The sequence below is a fragment of the Wolffia australiana genome, chromosome 10 (assembly GCF_029677425.1).
Source record: "Wolffia australiana isolate 7733 chromosome 10, ASM2967742v1".
Taxonomy (NCBI): Eukaryota; Viridiplantae; Streptophyta; class Magnoliopsida; order Alismatales; family Araceae; genus Wolffia; species Wolffia australiana.
The window spans coordinates 225082-240295 of record NC_135844.1 but is presented as its reverse complement, the minus strand read 5'-3'; the positions used below and the strand labels follow the sequence as shown (position 1 = coordinate 240295).

The 15214-nt window shown below is 49.3% G+C and overlaps 2 protein-coding genes and 1 long non-coding RNA gene across 5 annotated transcripts; 1 reads left to right on the top strand and 2 right to left on the bottom strand.

Moving 5' to 3' along the window:
- Positions 1–2397: 2397 nt before the first annotated feature.
- LOC144708669 (large ribosomal subunit protein P3-like) lies at positions 2398–3385 on the bottom strand. Its single transcript, XM_078582083.1, has 2 exons — positions 3158–3385; positions 2398–2671 (listed from the first exon to the last, which is right to left on the bottom strand). Exons 1-2 carry the CDS (start codon positions 3353–3355, stop codon positions 2501–2503), a joined length of 369 nt encoding a protein of 122 aa, XP_078438209.1. The 5' UTR covers positions 3356–3385; the 3' UTR covers positions 2398–2500.
- A 683-nt stretch (positions 3386–4068) lies between these two features.
- Positions 4069–6579, bottom strand: LOC144708476 (Pseudouridine synthase family protein). 3 transcript variants are annotated; one of them, XM_078581836.1, is made up of 8 exons: positions 6247–6579; positions 6132–6185; positions 5887–6045; positions 5679–5807; positions 5497–5613; positions 5302–5397; positions 5080–5238; positions 4069–4457 (listed from the first exon to the last, which is right to left on the bottom strand). In XM_078581836.1, exons 1-8 carry the CDS (start codon positions 6577–6579, stop codon positions 4110–4112), a joined length of 1395 nt encoding a protein of 464 aa, XP_078437962.1. In that variant the 3' UTR covers positions 4069–4109. The 3 variants fall into 3 exon arrangements, with proteins under 3 accessions (XP_078437962.1, XP_078437964.1, XP_078437963.1); XM_078581838.1 differs by lacking the exon at positions 6132–6185 and having other exon boundaries at positions 5887–6068; positions 6192–6579; XM_078581837.1 differs by having other exon boundaries at positions 5887–6134; positions 6243–6579.
- On the top strand, positions 5638–6755 carry LOC144708477 (uncharacterized). The gene is made up of 2 exons (XR_013582789.1): positions 5638–5779; positions 5860–6755. It is a non-coding gene; the product is annotated as an uncharacterized LOC144708477 (long non-coding RNA).
- The last annotated feature ends 8459 nt before the right edge of the window (positions 6756–15214 follow it).

Below are 15214 nucleotides of genomic sequence, written 5' to 3'. Positions count from 1 at the left end.
CAAGGGGAGCGACAAGAACAGCACTGGAGCAGATAATAATACTGAAAAGAATAACGAGAGGAGATGGGTGTGACCTGCAAGCAGCGAGCCTGGACATATGAAGAAATGTGCATTGTTCTCGGAGGTGATGTCAGCGCGGTGATCGGTCGATAGTCATTAGGGTCGCTGACAACCGAACGGCGCGGATGACAGGTAACGGAGGCGGCACTGGTCGTCAGGTCTTCGGTCGGCCCCACCCCCCATGAGAAGTTCAACTGAAACTAGGAACATACCATCCCTTATAAAGGTAAGGATGGTTGCCCTAATGGGCCAACTTAGGGGAAATGTCTAACAAAGACATTCCCCTAATGGTCCAAATGAAACTCAAAAACATGAGAAAAGACGATGGCGCCCGAAACACCAGGGCCCACAAAATCCATAAAGATAAAATACAAAAGTAAAAGAACTGTCGAGACCGGCTGTATACTTGAAACTCGAGTTCTTTGCGTCGTCTCGGTCTCCACGATGGAGTTGCTGACGAGCTTGGACTTGGTCTTCCCAATGGTCCTCCATCAGGTAACATGTAATGGCCCTTCTATCAGCCCAATAACACAAACCAGTGACAATTAACTAGTATGAGTAGGGGGAAACAAGAATTAAACTCGCAATAAAGTAACTCATAAGCCCCCACTCTCCCTTTTATCTGTCATGCTTTCTTTTTCCACTACCTCTGGCAATGAATCTCTTCCTCTCCCACTGCTTTCTGTAGTCACCAACTCAGCTTATGGATGACATGCTTTTAAGGACGTCATTGGCAATTTTCTCGTTAGCCAGCTTTGAACTAGATCTCTCATTCAATGTAAAGAATATAATAGAAATTACTAATTAAATTGTCGACCTTCCAAGAACTTATCATTATCCCATTCCTCACGTGTTATGTTACGTTCATTCACGCTGTTATTTTTTTGTAGTTTCTTTCAGGGTGACACACTAATCTTTATAGAACCGAATGTCATAACTGTCTTTGGGTTCACCAGTAGCATCTTTACAAGTGGATGTTAGAAGATATACATTAAATTGTTAAGGGGATCAAACCTACTGAAAGCTGAAGTTCATAATCAATCTCCTCTCCCCCCACTGCAATTGTTTCTCTGAAGTCCAACTGAAACTAGGGGCATACCGTCCCTTATAAAGGTAAGGGTGGTTGCCTTAATGGGCCAACTTAGGGGAAATGTCTAACAAAGACCTTCCCCTAATGCTCCAAATGAAATTCAAAAACATGAGAAAAGACGACGGAGCCCAAAACACCAGGGCCCACAAAATCCATAAAGATAAAATACAAATGTAAACGAGTTGTCGGGACCAGTCATCAAGCCATATACTTAAAACTCGGGTTCTTCGCGTTGGCTCAGGCTCCGCGACGCGGCTGCTGGCGACCTTGGCCTTGGTTTTCCCTATGGTCCTCCATCAGGCACCATGTCATGGCCCTTCTATCAGTCCAGTGACACAAACCAGTGACAGTTTACTAGAATGAGTAGGAGCAACCTCTCTCCCTCTTATCTGTCATCCTTTCTTTTTCCACAGCCTCTCACGATGTATCTCTTCCTTTCCCTCTGCTTTCTGTGGTCACCAACTCAGCTTATGGATGACATGCTTTAAGGATATTATAGCAATCAATTATTAAATTGTCGATCATCGATCGATACCTTCCAAGAACTTATCACTATCCCATTCCTCACGGGTTATGTTCCGTTCATTCAAGCTGTTATTTTTTTCGCAGTTCCTTTCAGGTTGACACACTGATCCTTTAAGACCCGAATGGATTCCTTCACAATCTAAACTCTTTACAGTTTCCCAAAAGACACGCAAATGCATTAGGTTCAAACAGCTCATGAACCATTTCAAAATTTCATAATTTGATAGAGCCCAATTCTTCGCGGAGAAGTGACATAACTGTCTCTGGGTTCACCAGTAGCATCATTACAAGTGTATGGTAGAAGATATGCATTAAATCGTTAAGGGGATCAAGCCTACTGAAAGCTGAAGTTCGTAATCCCTCTCCCCCCATTGCAATTGTTTCTCTGAAATACATTTTCTTTGGGAATTTCTATCAAACGGTGTCACGGAGGCGTCGATCCAGAACTTCGAAGTTGTTGCAACAATGGCATTACAAAATGAAGACAGTTCTAATATCCACAAGTGAGATGAAACTGTGCAGATATCCTGCATTGCCTCATCCTGAAAATGTAGCAAGTTGACAACACCATCCAAAGATGAGATTACAAGGCATCACAGATCCAAAATCTACCCAAGAAAATTACAGATTTTGATCCCTGCCTGGATTAAAGATTTTAATGATGTTCTAGCATTCATATATCTGGATGGGAGAGAGACGAGGGTTCCAGTGCCCAATGATCATGCCATGCGAACCTCTTATGATAGAAAAATTCTTCCAACGCCTCAACCAAGAAGTACTCGTGAATAGCAAGAGATTTCTGGAAATAAATAGAGGAAAGAGAACCTAGTCGAAGAGAGAAAATCCCATATCGTCGTCGCTCTCCTCCTTCTCTTCCTTCTTCTCCTCCGCCGCAGGTGCCTCCGTAGCAGCAGCAGCAGCCGCCGGTGCAGCGCCTCCTCCGGAAGCACCTCCACCTACAAACCCACCGCCGCCACCACCGCCACCAATGATCACCTACAACCCAATTCAATATAGCAAGAACGTAAGACTCATAGTAGAATGGATTTCCAGAAACTTACTCTCGAAATTTAACATGAACATATCTAGAGGGAAATAGAAACATAAATTCCATACATACATCATCCCAGCCTGATAATCACAGTGGGTAAGTGTCAGGGCTCCAATTAATTCAAAAAGAATCAGAAAAGATTAATGAAAACAAAGGAAATAACTTTTCCACTGGAGCACAATGCCCAGCCAAATCAGGAAAAATAATCCGCCCAGGATCATAAAATGAACAATGACGGACAATAAAATGAAAAGAGAAGAGAAATCATACACTAAAACGCGCCTTACACGAGAAAAAACACTACCCAAATGACAAAAACCAAGTTTTCATCCGAGATCGAAGCTTATGGGGATCCGAATCAGGATATGTCTACTTCCAGCGGTACAAAACGACCATGGGTAAAGTTCTAGCAATTGAGAAGGAAACTCAACCTGAAAGACGGCAGAGGAAGGGGAGACGAGGGAGAAGGACGACTGCAGGCCGCCGGAGGAGTCCACCGAGGCAGCCGCCTGCACCAGCTTCCTCTGCAGCTCGTACGACGACGCCGCCGCCGCCTCAAGCTCGCCGGCGAGCTGCTTCCCCGACCATCCCGACCCCGAACTCCTGCACACAAACGTGTAAACTCCCATCGCTACGCCGCTCGATCACCCTCCCCCTCTCCCTCCACCGCCCGCCGGCGATTTATACGAGAGAAAACCCTAACTCAGACCCGTGAAAAGTCAGAAAAACCCCCCAACTCAGCCCCTAATTACGAAAAGCCCAAGATAATTTATTCGCCTTCTTATTGTTTCTCGTCAGAAGAAATTATAACATAAATATAAACTATATGATATGGTCCGGTGACCGGGTCAGGGGCGGGTTGTTAGCGCTTGGGGAGAAGCGGGGAGAGGCCATCGCCGGCGAGCTCGTCGGCGAGGCGCTGGAACAGGGCCAAGGAGAAGGCCTTGTACCTCGCCTCCTCCTTCTCCAGCAGCCGAATCACGAAGCAGAAGAAGGCCGCGCTGCAAGGGGCGGGCTGCAAGAAGGCCGCAGGCGGCCGCGTGGCCGACCTCCTCCTCGAACCTCTTCAAGAGCGACGCCATCACCGGAAAATTCAAGAACCTCGCCGGAATCACGAACCGCCGCCGCTCATCCCCGACGTAAATCCCCATGAATCCCGCCGGCGGCGCCGCCTCGTCGCCGCCGTGGCTCCGCCGCCGCCACCGCCGCACGATCTTCACCATCCGCACCGCCCGGCGCATCTTCTCCATCCTCGCTCCGCTCCACCGCGCTCGGGCCCTCCCCTCGGGTATAATAATTATACGAATTATTTTTTCGTTCCTCCCCTCGGTTCGAGCGTTGATTTCGGCGAGAAAGAAAAGGGGCGATTTTTCTAAGACGGGATTAGACGAGGAAGGAGGACATGACGTTCCAGCTGAGCTGCATGTGGGGGTGGAGGGGGGCGACGAAGCGGAGGAGGGGGGCGGCGGCGCCGCCGGTGGGGCGGCGGAGCGCCGCCGCGACGTCGGGGAGGACGAGCTCGCGACAGTGGAGGTGGAGGAGGGGGACGTTGGAGAGGACGCTGCCCTTCTGGACGGGGAGGCCGTGGGGGCGGCGCAGGCGGTAGGGCTGGCCGGACCGCGGCTCGTAGTCGGGCTGAGCCGTCTGCTGCCACCGGCGGTGCGCGCACCAGCCGTACTTGAAGTCCCCCACGATCGGCGTCCCCAGCGCCTCCGCGCAGTGCACCCGCAGCTGGATACAGATCCACAAATACGTTGTGAGAGATAAATGGATGGATAAACAGATGGATGGGTGGATGGATAGATGGAGAGATGGATAGACATTAAAGGATAGAGATTAGACACAGATGGATAGATTCAGAGAGAGAGATAGATGGATAGACATTGATGGGTAGAGAGATAGACACTGATGGATAGTAGGATAGTGTTGGGATCCCCATGGAGGTCTGACGAAATCAAAAAATGGGACTGAGGGAGAGAGGAGAATGGGAGAGACGAAAAAGGTAAGAGTGCACGACAGCCGAATATAGCTATTCGTGCCAAGAAATCACAAAATGATCATTCATCAAAAGGTTATCTAATGACCTTCCAAGAGGATAAGACAGGTATTGATGAATTGTTGGATAGATGGATAGATAGAAATTGATGAATAGATGGATAGATAGATTGATAGATACAAATTAATGAATAGAAGGATAGATAGATGGACATCGGTGGATGGATGGATGGATAGAGATAGATAGATAAAGACAGACAGAGTTGATAGAAAGATAGATAGAAGGAAGGATAGATAGAGCGATAGGCCGATAGATAGAGAGAGAGAGAGAGAGAGAGAGAGAGAGAGAGAGGCATGCCTGGTGTTTCAGGCGAGTGAGGGGGCGGAGCTCGAGCCAGGAGCAGCCCCTGATGGTGGGGCCCATCACACGGTACTCCGTCGTGGCCTCTCTCCAGCCGTCGATGCCCGACGGGTGCGCCAGGATCACCCTCTCCGTCTTCCCCCCGTTCAGCAGCACCTGCCATGACACACATCCATGAAGACCGCAACTTCCCCAGTTTCTTTTACACAAAGACTACACCTTCGACAGCGGAGCCCGGATGACCCCCTCCCGTTCTGCCGGCCGTCCGATCACCAACGCCCAGTACCTCTGCATCGTCGATCTTCTGCTCCACATCTATCCGGCAAACCAGAACCCATCACGCTCACAACAGAGATAGGAAGAAGAGAGAGAGAGAGTTGGTGAAGAAGACCAGGGAGAATAAATATACACGACCTCCGAACAAGAACCAGAGTTGGGGACTGTAAAGAAGAGGGTGTGAAGCCACGCGGCGCTCTCCTTGGTCCTCGAGAGCAAGAGCAGGCCGCTGCTCTCCGCGTCCAGCCGATGCACCTGGCCCAATCTCCGCCTTTGGATTAGACTGCGAAAGAATCGATCATCAGGGTTCGATCGATTACCAATTTGGGGCCCTCTTCCTTGCCGTGCGACAGCGCGGCCGCCATCAGAGCGTCCATGGCGTTGTGCACCGGCAGCCTCCCCTTGACCGGCATCTTCGGAGGTTTGTTCAGCACGATAATGGCGGAATCCTGAAAGAGATTTTTTCGATTCATTCACTCTTCAAGATGAGATTTTTCGCAGATGGGTCGGCGAGAAACTCGTACATGCCTTGTGGGTAACGAGCCGACGCAGATAAGCGATCTCGTCGGCGTTCGGATTGAGCGTCGCCGTCGGAATGGTATCATATCTTCTGGAAATCTTCGTCTCGGCGACGGACACGGGCAAGTAGAGCTGCATTCCAGGCTTCATCGCTTCGTCGTGTCGCACCTTGAAAGATCGAACGAAACCCCCTTTTTTTTCTTCAAAAATTTCCGGCCGGGGAAGAAGACGAAGATCAAGGAACCGCAGCGTACCTCCTTCAGATTCGATACTACTAGCTCGCGATCGCCGCCATTCGCCGCCATAACCTGAACCAAAAAAAACCTTAATTCCGACCAAGGACGAAGGAATCATCGCCGTAGAACTCACGAGGCCCTGGTTGAAATGGGTTTGGATGACGGGGGGAGGGACGTCGGAGAAGTAATGCTTCGTCCAGGTGATGGCGGTGACGCGCGAAGGCTGCGAGTTCTTCCGGCCGGGAAGAGGATTGACGTCGTGGGGGGGAAAAGGGGGAAGCGAGAGGAGCTGCCTCGGCTTGGGGCCTTCCTTGGGGGGACCTAGAAAGGCTATGTTGTTCTTCGAGACTCTGAGCACGGTCGCCGGAGTCGGCGGCGGAGGCGAGATTCGCGAGAAAGAGCGCCGCCAGGCGGCCGCCGGCCGGACCGCCCCGGCTTGGCGGCGCCGCCCGAGGCTCCTCAGCATGGTTGATTTCTCCAGCTCCGCCCAGAGGGAGAGCGCAGAGCCCTCAACGCCGGCATCGCCCGCCGCTAATCTGACTGTAGACGGAAGAAAAGAAGAAGATGAATTAACGCTCTAGACTAATTTTCTTCCCTAGGTTCAGACAGATTAATATTTAAACAGTTTTATAGTTCTTATTATACTCATTGGTACTTAGCTTCCTGTCATTAGGTTACTTTTTTTAATTCGCAAATGCTCAGCTTTTGGCATTCGGAAGTCAGTTAGAGTTGTATACACGCCCATAAAATAGGCACTTGAATTTGCTTTAAACCTCAGCTTGGATTTTGTAAGTTCAACACTGATATTACTTGGGCCTATCATGGGCCGTCAACCCTAAACTATGATTATTCTTCAGAAATTATGATGACGTAGCCCTCAGTTATCTAGGTATTTTCTTTCCTCTAATATCTAGTTTAATTCCTAGGTTTAGCTAAATTTTCATGTTAAAATAAACTATGTACTAGTGGGCTTAAGAGGGGACCCTTTCCTAATGGGTTCCCCCTCTTATGATCCCTCCTTAGGGCCCATTACCCTCCCTACATAACGGACGGAGGGGCCCCCATTCTACCCTAAGTCTTGTTTGAATTTTTGGAAAAGAAGTCCGTCCCGTTCCCGCGAGAGAAAGAAAGAAGAAAAGAAGGTGAGTGAGTGTAGGGCGGAAGGGAACGGGGCCGACTTGGCCGCCCGTCCCGTTCCGCCCCCCCCCTTCCTGTCCGTCGGCCTCACCCGACGAAACCCTAGGCGGCCGCAGCCGCCGCCGCCGCAGCCCCCGCGCGCCGCCAGCGCGCTGCCCGCGAGAGCCCCGCGCCGCCCGCGCGCGTCCCGCGTCGCCTGCGCGCCACCCGCGCCGCGCCTCGCCGCCGCGCCCTGTGCCGTCTCGCCGCCGCGCCCCGGCCGCCTCGCCGCCGCGCCTCGCCGCGCCTCGCCGCCGTGCCCGCGCCCGTCTCGCGCGCCGCGCCCCGCGCCGCCTCGCCGTCCCCCCACCGCCTCGCCGCGCCCCGCGCCGGCTGGCCGCCGCGCAACGTGCCGCCGCGCCCCGCGCCGCCCCCTCAGCTGCCATAAGCCGTTGTATTGTTCGCCGCTGTATTCGCCATCCGGCCGGCTGAACCGATCCGCCCACCGGTCGTCAGGCCCACCAATGCCACTACGACGACCCCGTGGGTGTTGACCGAGTGGAGAACGGTCACCCTCGGCTTCTACGAATTGAGGCCCTGCACAGGACCTTTTCGGGACTCCCACCGACAAGGCGGGACGTGCCGTCCAAGATCAACGTCCCCGAGAGGGACGAACGGGCCCACGCTCCCGCCGCAGGACGTCGACCGCGTCCCTCCTGCATCAAATTCTCTTTCAATGCATAGAGAGCATGACCCCAAGGAGGGACAGATGTAATCCAAAATCTAAGCAATGTAAATTTGTGTTGTATGCCTTTGTAATTTGCCTTCAACCTTCACTAGAGCTTTGTAAGCTCATGCTTGACTGAAGACAGCAGTATTTGCCGATACTGATATCGGATAATCAAGATGACTTCAGATGCTTGTATCACATATCAGATGGATATCTAAGATTGGCCCAGTCTCGGATATCAAAAACAAAGTCGTATAGATAAAGGACTCTGCTGGATGATGGCACCAGATATCAATATATCAAGTTCTGATCACCATCCCAGATATTGATTTATTTTTCTTGGGAAGCATTGTGCCATGTGGAAGAAAATGAAGAAAAAATAATCTAGGGCACCTGAACATTACATAAGTCCCATGTGTGGTCCAAGGATGTAAGTGTATCTTGACTATTATTCATAGTCAAAATTATAAGCACAATATCTCTCAATATTTGTCAACCATATCTAGAGATCCTACATGAGATCCATCCAGATTTTTTCTAGTTTCTCATTCCATCCAATATTCCACAAAAAAATTATAATATTGAAAATAATAGATAAAATAAATTAATTTAATATGTAGGAAAATCTAAGCACACAGATCATTCTTAAATGTAAAACATGACAATCATTATAAAAAAGAATATGAGCAACCAATTAAACAATTTAAAATGGTTGTAGGAATTTTATGGAATTGAATAATTTAACTCTTTCCTTCTTTCAATTTTAACTATTCCAAAAATATAAGCATTCCCTAACCTAAGAATTTTATTGACATAAAACAAATTAAATCTTAATTGATTTAGTTAATAAAATTAAATACATATTTTCATGATTTATATGGAATTAATTTGACACTAAATAAATTAACTTTAAATAATTCTACTCAATTAATGAAAAATAAAATTTATAAATTAAAATTTTGATTTATTTGTCATGAAGTAATCTAGAGTTCAATTTATTCATCCCAAGACACCAATTATATAATTTTCCTGAATTTCCCATTATTAATTAGAATTTATTTCATGCCCAAAATACTTTATTTCTAAAATAAATATTCCACTGCTGAATGGAATGCATACGTTTAGGTGAGAAGAGAATTTGAGTTGTGGGCTTATGGGCTCTAGCCCACGTCTCTCTCTATCTCTCTTTCTCTCTCTCTCTCTCTCTCTCTCTCTCTCTCCTTTTCTAAACTTACATGTAAAAAACCTAATTTTCGATTATTCTTCTCAACGTGGTCATATCACAATTCATACCTATTTACATGGTATCAGAGCCGACAATTCCTTACCGGAGAATTTTGTCTCCAGCGTGATCCTTCCATTAGAAGCAATCTTCCTCTACCAGTGGCGTCTTCCTCTTACTGAGGAGCAGCGGTCTTCCTTTTACCAGCAAGCGGCGAGCGGCGGTCTTCCTCTACCGGCGGCGTCTCCTCTTGCCGGCGGGATCTCTACCCCTCGACGTGTCCTCTATCGGTGGCCGTCTTCTTGTCTCCCTGATGTCGGACGTCGTCTAGGACGTCGTCCGGTCGACACCGAATATGACGGTGTCGTCGTCCGACAGATGAACCCTAACAGATCGATGTAACTACGATGCTCAAGTGAATATCCTACGTGTCGTACGTGTAGGCTCTGACTCGAGGGAGGCATCGAGCTCCAAGCTTGGACGGGGTTGCCGGGTGACGGCGACGATGGCCCCTCGAACCTCGTCGGAGCGACGAAGGCGTCTACGGCCGAATGGAATCAATCCGTAGGTCTCTCACGTAACGGACGGTCTCGTCCGTACCGGTAAGACACTCAAAGACATCCTAGTTTCTCTCAAAACCTCTCTCACCTACCTAGCCCGAGCGCGGTGGAGTCAAGACGAAAGTACACTACAAGAAGTAAATAAACGAGCGTCAGGAGCGGATGGCGAACCTCGTAGTTGGCGTGGCTCGTCGTGCAAGATCGTCGACGGTCGACGGCGGTCAGAGCGGGTGCGGCGAAGTGGCGCCAGAGAGTCAACGGCGGCTCGACAGGCTAGTGGAAGCCAGAGCAATTAATGGAAGTCGGCAGAGAAGTACGTGCGGAGGAGATGAGTCGTAGCGGACCAGCCCTATTGATTGGCGAGCGTATCTAGAAATCACGCTTCTCGTGGAGAGAACTGGTGTGTTACGATGCTAGCGGTGATAGTGGGTGGTCGCGACGATGGAGGAGTCAACCCGCTGGGCAGACGTAGCTGAATTCACACCTCACGGTACCCAAACGGGGAAGGGATTGGACAGCTGGGCATCACCGACGGTCACCCTGTCGATGTAACGAACCCACAAGGGCTGCATAATGCCCAACAACCAGACGTCGCCTTTTACACTGCGGTACCTTACTATGCAACAAAGTCCTCAGTGCGATCCCAACGCCGGTTTAAAGAGCTCCACGGACCGCGTATTTTAGGTGATACCATTCTCCTCCCCCTTTGTTGCAAACAGCGAGATCCACATTCGCAAAGGAGCGGGAAAATGATATCAGCGTCACCGAGGCAATTCGCGAGCAACCTTTTTGATTCTCTTCCCGTTGGACCATGTTGACCCCGTTCGGCGGTCAGATTTCTCCGGCCTGTATTGGGTGTACAGGGGGAGAAGAAGAGGGTAACAAACGGGTGTGGATACTTCCCGCAGTCGAGTGGGATCCGGGTGCTGTAGAACGATTGCACCGGACTGCACCGCGATCCCAGATTGGCATCCGTCCTGCGGGATGCGGCAGAATCTTCCTTCTCACGAGGTTCAGAGATGTAGTCTTCGTGCACGAACTGGAGACCCTGAGACAGGCGGTGATCCAGAGAGGAAGATGGTACAGCAGTTCTTCAAGCAGAATCGCCGACCATGAATTCCCGATCTACTCTCCCGTTCTCCTTTTTTTTCAGCGCCTTCTCTCGTGGACGATCCTTCTTCCTGGATAGCAGCGAGACCAAGTAACGGGGAACACGATTCCTTAGAAAATAATACCTGGCCTACAAGGGAGTCCATTAGGGGAGCCCTTATAAATGGACTCCCCCCATTACAAACAAAGAAAGAACATAAGAAAAACAAAGGGGGAGATGAGGGAATGGGGAAAGAAAGGGAGAGAAACAAGGGGAAAGGGTCAACGGATGGCCCCTCCCCTTGACGGTAGAACGACGGATGAACACGTCACGAATGCGACAAAATACGACGACACGAAAGGGAAAAATGCAAAGACAGGAGAGGGAGAGAGACAAAAAAAGAGAAATGATAACTCGAGCATCTTCACCCAGTCTTCAACGACGATGGCGCACGGCGCGGGTGACGTTGTTGACAATCCTTGATGGCGTGCGCCATCAATCCCGTGGCCAATGTGTCCTTGGCGGAGAGTTTCTTCTTCACCGGAGCCTTCTCGACGAACTTCTTCTCCTCCACCAGATTCTTGCCGGATCCCCACCAGTGGATTGTATCAGGTTGTCGGCTGTCTTCTTTTCTCCAGTGACCAACGTGTCCTTGGTGGGGAGTTTCTTCTTCGCTAGAGCCTACTCGGCGGCCTCCTTCTCCTCCACCAGATTCTTGCCGGATCTCCACCGGTGGATTGTATCAGGTTGTTGGCCGTCTTCTTGTCACCCGCGACCAACGTGTCCTTGGCGGGGAGTTTCTTCTCCGCCAAAGCCTTCTCAGCGGCCTTCTTCTCCTCCACCAGATTCTTGCCAGATCTCCACCGGTGGATTGTATCAATCGGATCTCCATCCCGGTGGACTTTCTTCTTGCCGTATTATCATTGGTGGCCTTCTTGTCGGATCTCCATTGGCGGCCTTCTTCTTGCCTGTATTATCATCGGCGGGCTTCTTACCGGATCTCCACCAGAAGCCTTCTTCTTGTCATATTTTCATCGGCGGCCTTCTTGCCGGATCTCCACCGGTGGCCTTCTTCTTGCCCGTATTATCATCACCGGGCTTCTTACCGGATTTCCACTGGTTGCCTTCTTCTTGCCATATTATCTTCCCCGGCCCCCAAGAGCAGGCGATTTACCGACGACATCTATATTCAATATATCCACTTCAGATGGACCCTTCTATAGACTTACCATCGCCTACCTATATGCCTGCACTAGTTACCACTGGATCGGTCAACCCGTTTATCTGACAGTTGCAGGCGTCGTGTTCCATTTTCTCTGGATGCGCCTCCAATTACATCACATGGTCGGCAAGCTTTCATTGATTTTTACAAATTCATCAGCACAAGTCTCTTCTCATGAAAGATCCACCACCACACGATGATCCTCATTATGTACACTAGATCACACATGATCGTACAACCACCGCTTGGCATCTGAAGATGCTTTCTCCCTATCTTGTTGACTCACTTCAGCTTGCTCCCCGATGAAGAAGATATGGGACGCGCTCTTCCGGATGTATGGTCCGAAGAGTAATATCGCCTCTACTATTGACATCTTTGAAAATATGTTTAAACTTCAAGGATCTAAGGGTCCTCTCGAGGCAGTATATGCTACTCTTCGCGGGTGTGATTCGCGCCTGCAGGTATATCATCCATACACTTTGGATATTCCGGAGCAAGGACGTTATCGGGAGGAGTTACATGTATCCATCTTCCTTAACTCTATTCCTACGGCCATCAATACACAGATACGTGGATCTATTCTGAGTGGTGCAACTCTTCCATCCTTGGCCGATGTCTTTAATACGGCTCAAAGCATGGACAGCCTTACTCCCATCAAGGCCTCTCCTTCAGCAACTTCTATCGCCTCTTCCGACTCTTCGGCACTTTTTACTTCTGCTCCCGTTGCTCTCGCTAGGACTCGGAAAAGCTCCGGCAGTTCTCAACCATTCAGTGATCGATCTTATGATCGGCATCGCAGCAAGTATACCAGTCCTCCATGCATTCATTGCTCTCGACTGACACATTCGTTTGCTCGGTGATATCAGAAGTGGGGTTATCCCCCCGGACATCCTTGTCATGTCCCTTCTTTGTCGACTACTCCACCGTTGCCACCTTTAGGGTTTGTGCAACCCTCCTTTATACTGCTACGCGTGGTTCCTCTTCCTCTGGTCAGGGTACTACCTCTCAATTTTGCTCTTCGGGGTCTTGGATTATTGACTCTGGTGCCTCACGTCATGTGACGGGTGATGACACTATACTTTCTCATTTTTCCAAACTTGACAATCCTGAATTCGTATTTGTTGCATATGGACGCTCTTGTTCGGTTACTGGCAAAGGCACTGCTTTCCCTACATCTCAGCTTCCGCTTCATGATGTTCTCTATATTCCGAGCTTTCTAGTCAATCCTATTTCTATTAGTACCTTGAAGCTCTTTTATGCTCCGTGACCTTTTTACCCTATCATTGTGTGTTTCAGGATTTGAGGACCGGCGCACAGATTGGTTTGGGGCATAAAACTCGGGGTGGTGATTACAAGCTCATCTCTAATACACCATCCACTGGCCTTTCCTATCACCTTTCCCATTCTTCTACCTCTCTTGAGTGGCATCGCCGCCTTGGGCATCCCGGTATCACCAAGCTTCGCCAAGCACTCCCCTGGGTGACCATTAAGGATTTTGTTTGTGAGTCATGTCAGATGGGAAAACATCATCGTACTACCTTTCAACGTACTGAATCTATTAGTGTGAAACCTTTTGATTTAGTGCATTGTGATATTTGGGGACCATCACGCATTCCTTCCAAACTTGGTATTCGCTACTATATGGTACTTATTGATGATTACTCCCGTGTGTCATGGGTCTATATTTTGACTGACCGCACCGATGCTCTCCCAATGATCCATCAGTTTCTTCAGGAGATATCGACTCATTACTTGTGCACTTCGAAGATCATCTGTACGGACAATGCCACGGAACTTGTCCAACGAGAATTTCAAGATTTGTGCGCGGCGGCTGGTATCATTCATCAAACATCATGCGCTCATACCTCTCAATGGAATGGCATAGCTGAGCAGAAGCATCGTCATTTTCTGGACATGACTCTGGCGATATTATATGAGATGAATGTCCCTCGTGAGTTTTGGGAAGATGCTATCATGACCTCGATGTTCCTCATCAACCGCATTCCTTCCACACCTCTTGGTGGTGATGTTCCTCTTCATCAACTTCATCTAGAGAGGGAGTTATTTCCCTTACCGCCCTGTATATTTGGGCGTGTGGCCTTTGTTCATGACCACTTGGCCACCAAATCCAAACTTGCTTCACGCGCAACCACGGGATATTTGTCGGCTATTCTCGCATGTAGAAGTGATAGCAGATCTACCTTCCCGAGAGTCAATGTTACATTATCTCGGTGGATGTTACATTTCATGAGTCAACTCCTTTCTACCCTACACATTCCACATCTTGGGAGCATTCGGGATCATCTCCTCCTGTTTTCCCGATGAACCCGGCTGCTTCCCCTATTGCACCTGATATGCCACTTCCCCTACCTTCTGCTCCCCTACCGGCATTACCCCCACTACCTAAACCCGCTAACACCTCTTTGCTAGCCCAACCTCTTCCTCTCCTCTCTGCTCCCAACTCATTGGCCCCCCAGCTCCCTGCTGAAGCCCAATCTGCATCCACCTCAAGTCCACCTTTTGATGATTTTCATCTTTCGATCGCGCTTCAAAAAGGTACATGCTCCTGCACTCTTCATCCATAATCTAATGTGGTCTCGCATGCCAGACTTTTTGCTCCTTATCGGGCATTTGTCGTGGCCTTGGCTGTAGAGTCTATTCCTCAATCTCATGAGACTACATTATTGATATCCTCATTGGAAATCCACTATGGATGAAGAGTATTCTGCATTTGTTCGTCAAGGTACGTGGGAGCTTGTCGATTGACCGACTACTACTAATGTTGTCAGCTGTCGCTAGGTGTTCACACTGAAGTATCATCTTGATGGAACTATTTATCACTGCAAAGCTTGATTAGTCGCTCGGGGTTTCTCGCAGGTTCACAGCATCGATGATGAGGAGACATTCTCTCAGGTGGTTTGGCTTAACTCTACCCGTGTACTTCTTTCCTTGGTGGCCAACCATGATTGGCCGTTGCACCATCTTGATGTCTCCAATGCCTTTCTCTAGGCGACCTCTCTGAGTGTGTATATGTGGAACAACCTCCTGGTTATTCGATTGAGGGGGAACATGATAAGGTATGTCTTCTTCATCGCGCTTTTTATGGCCTGAAACAGAGTCCGCGGGCGTGGTTTGATAAGTTTAGTGAACTTATCTCGATG

Coding starts and splice junctions, on each gene's coding strand:
- LOC144708669 (XM_078582083.1), bottom strand. CDS start 3,355: ATGGGAGTTTACACGTTTGTGTGCAGGAGTTCGGGGTCGGGATGGTCG. Junction 2,672..3,157: donor CTTCCTCTGCCGTCTTTCAG/GTTGAGTTTCCT, acceptor ATTGGGTTGTAG/GTGATCATTGGTGGCGGTGG.
- LOC144708476 (XM_078581837.1), bottom strand. CDS start 6,579: ATGCTGAGGAGCCTCGGGCGGCGCCGCCAAGCCGGGGCGGTCCGGCCG. Junction 6,135..6,242: donor TTTCAACCAGGGCCTCGTGA/GTTCTACGGCGA, acceptor TCGAATCTGAAG/GAGGTACGCTGCGGTTCCTT. Junction 5,239..5,301: donor TCCGGGCTCCGCTGTCGAAG/GTGTAGTCTTTG, acceptor GTGTCATGGCAG/GTGCTGCTGAACGGGGGGAA.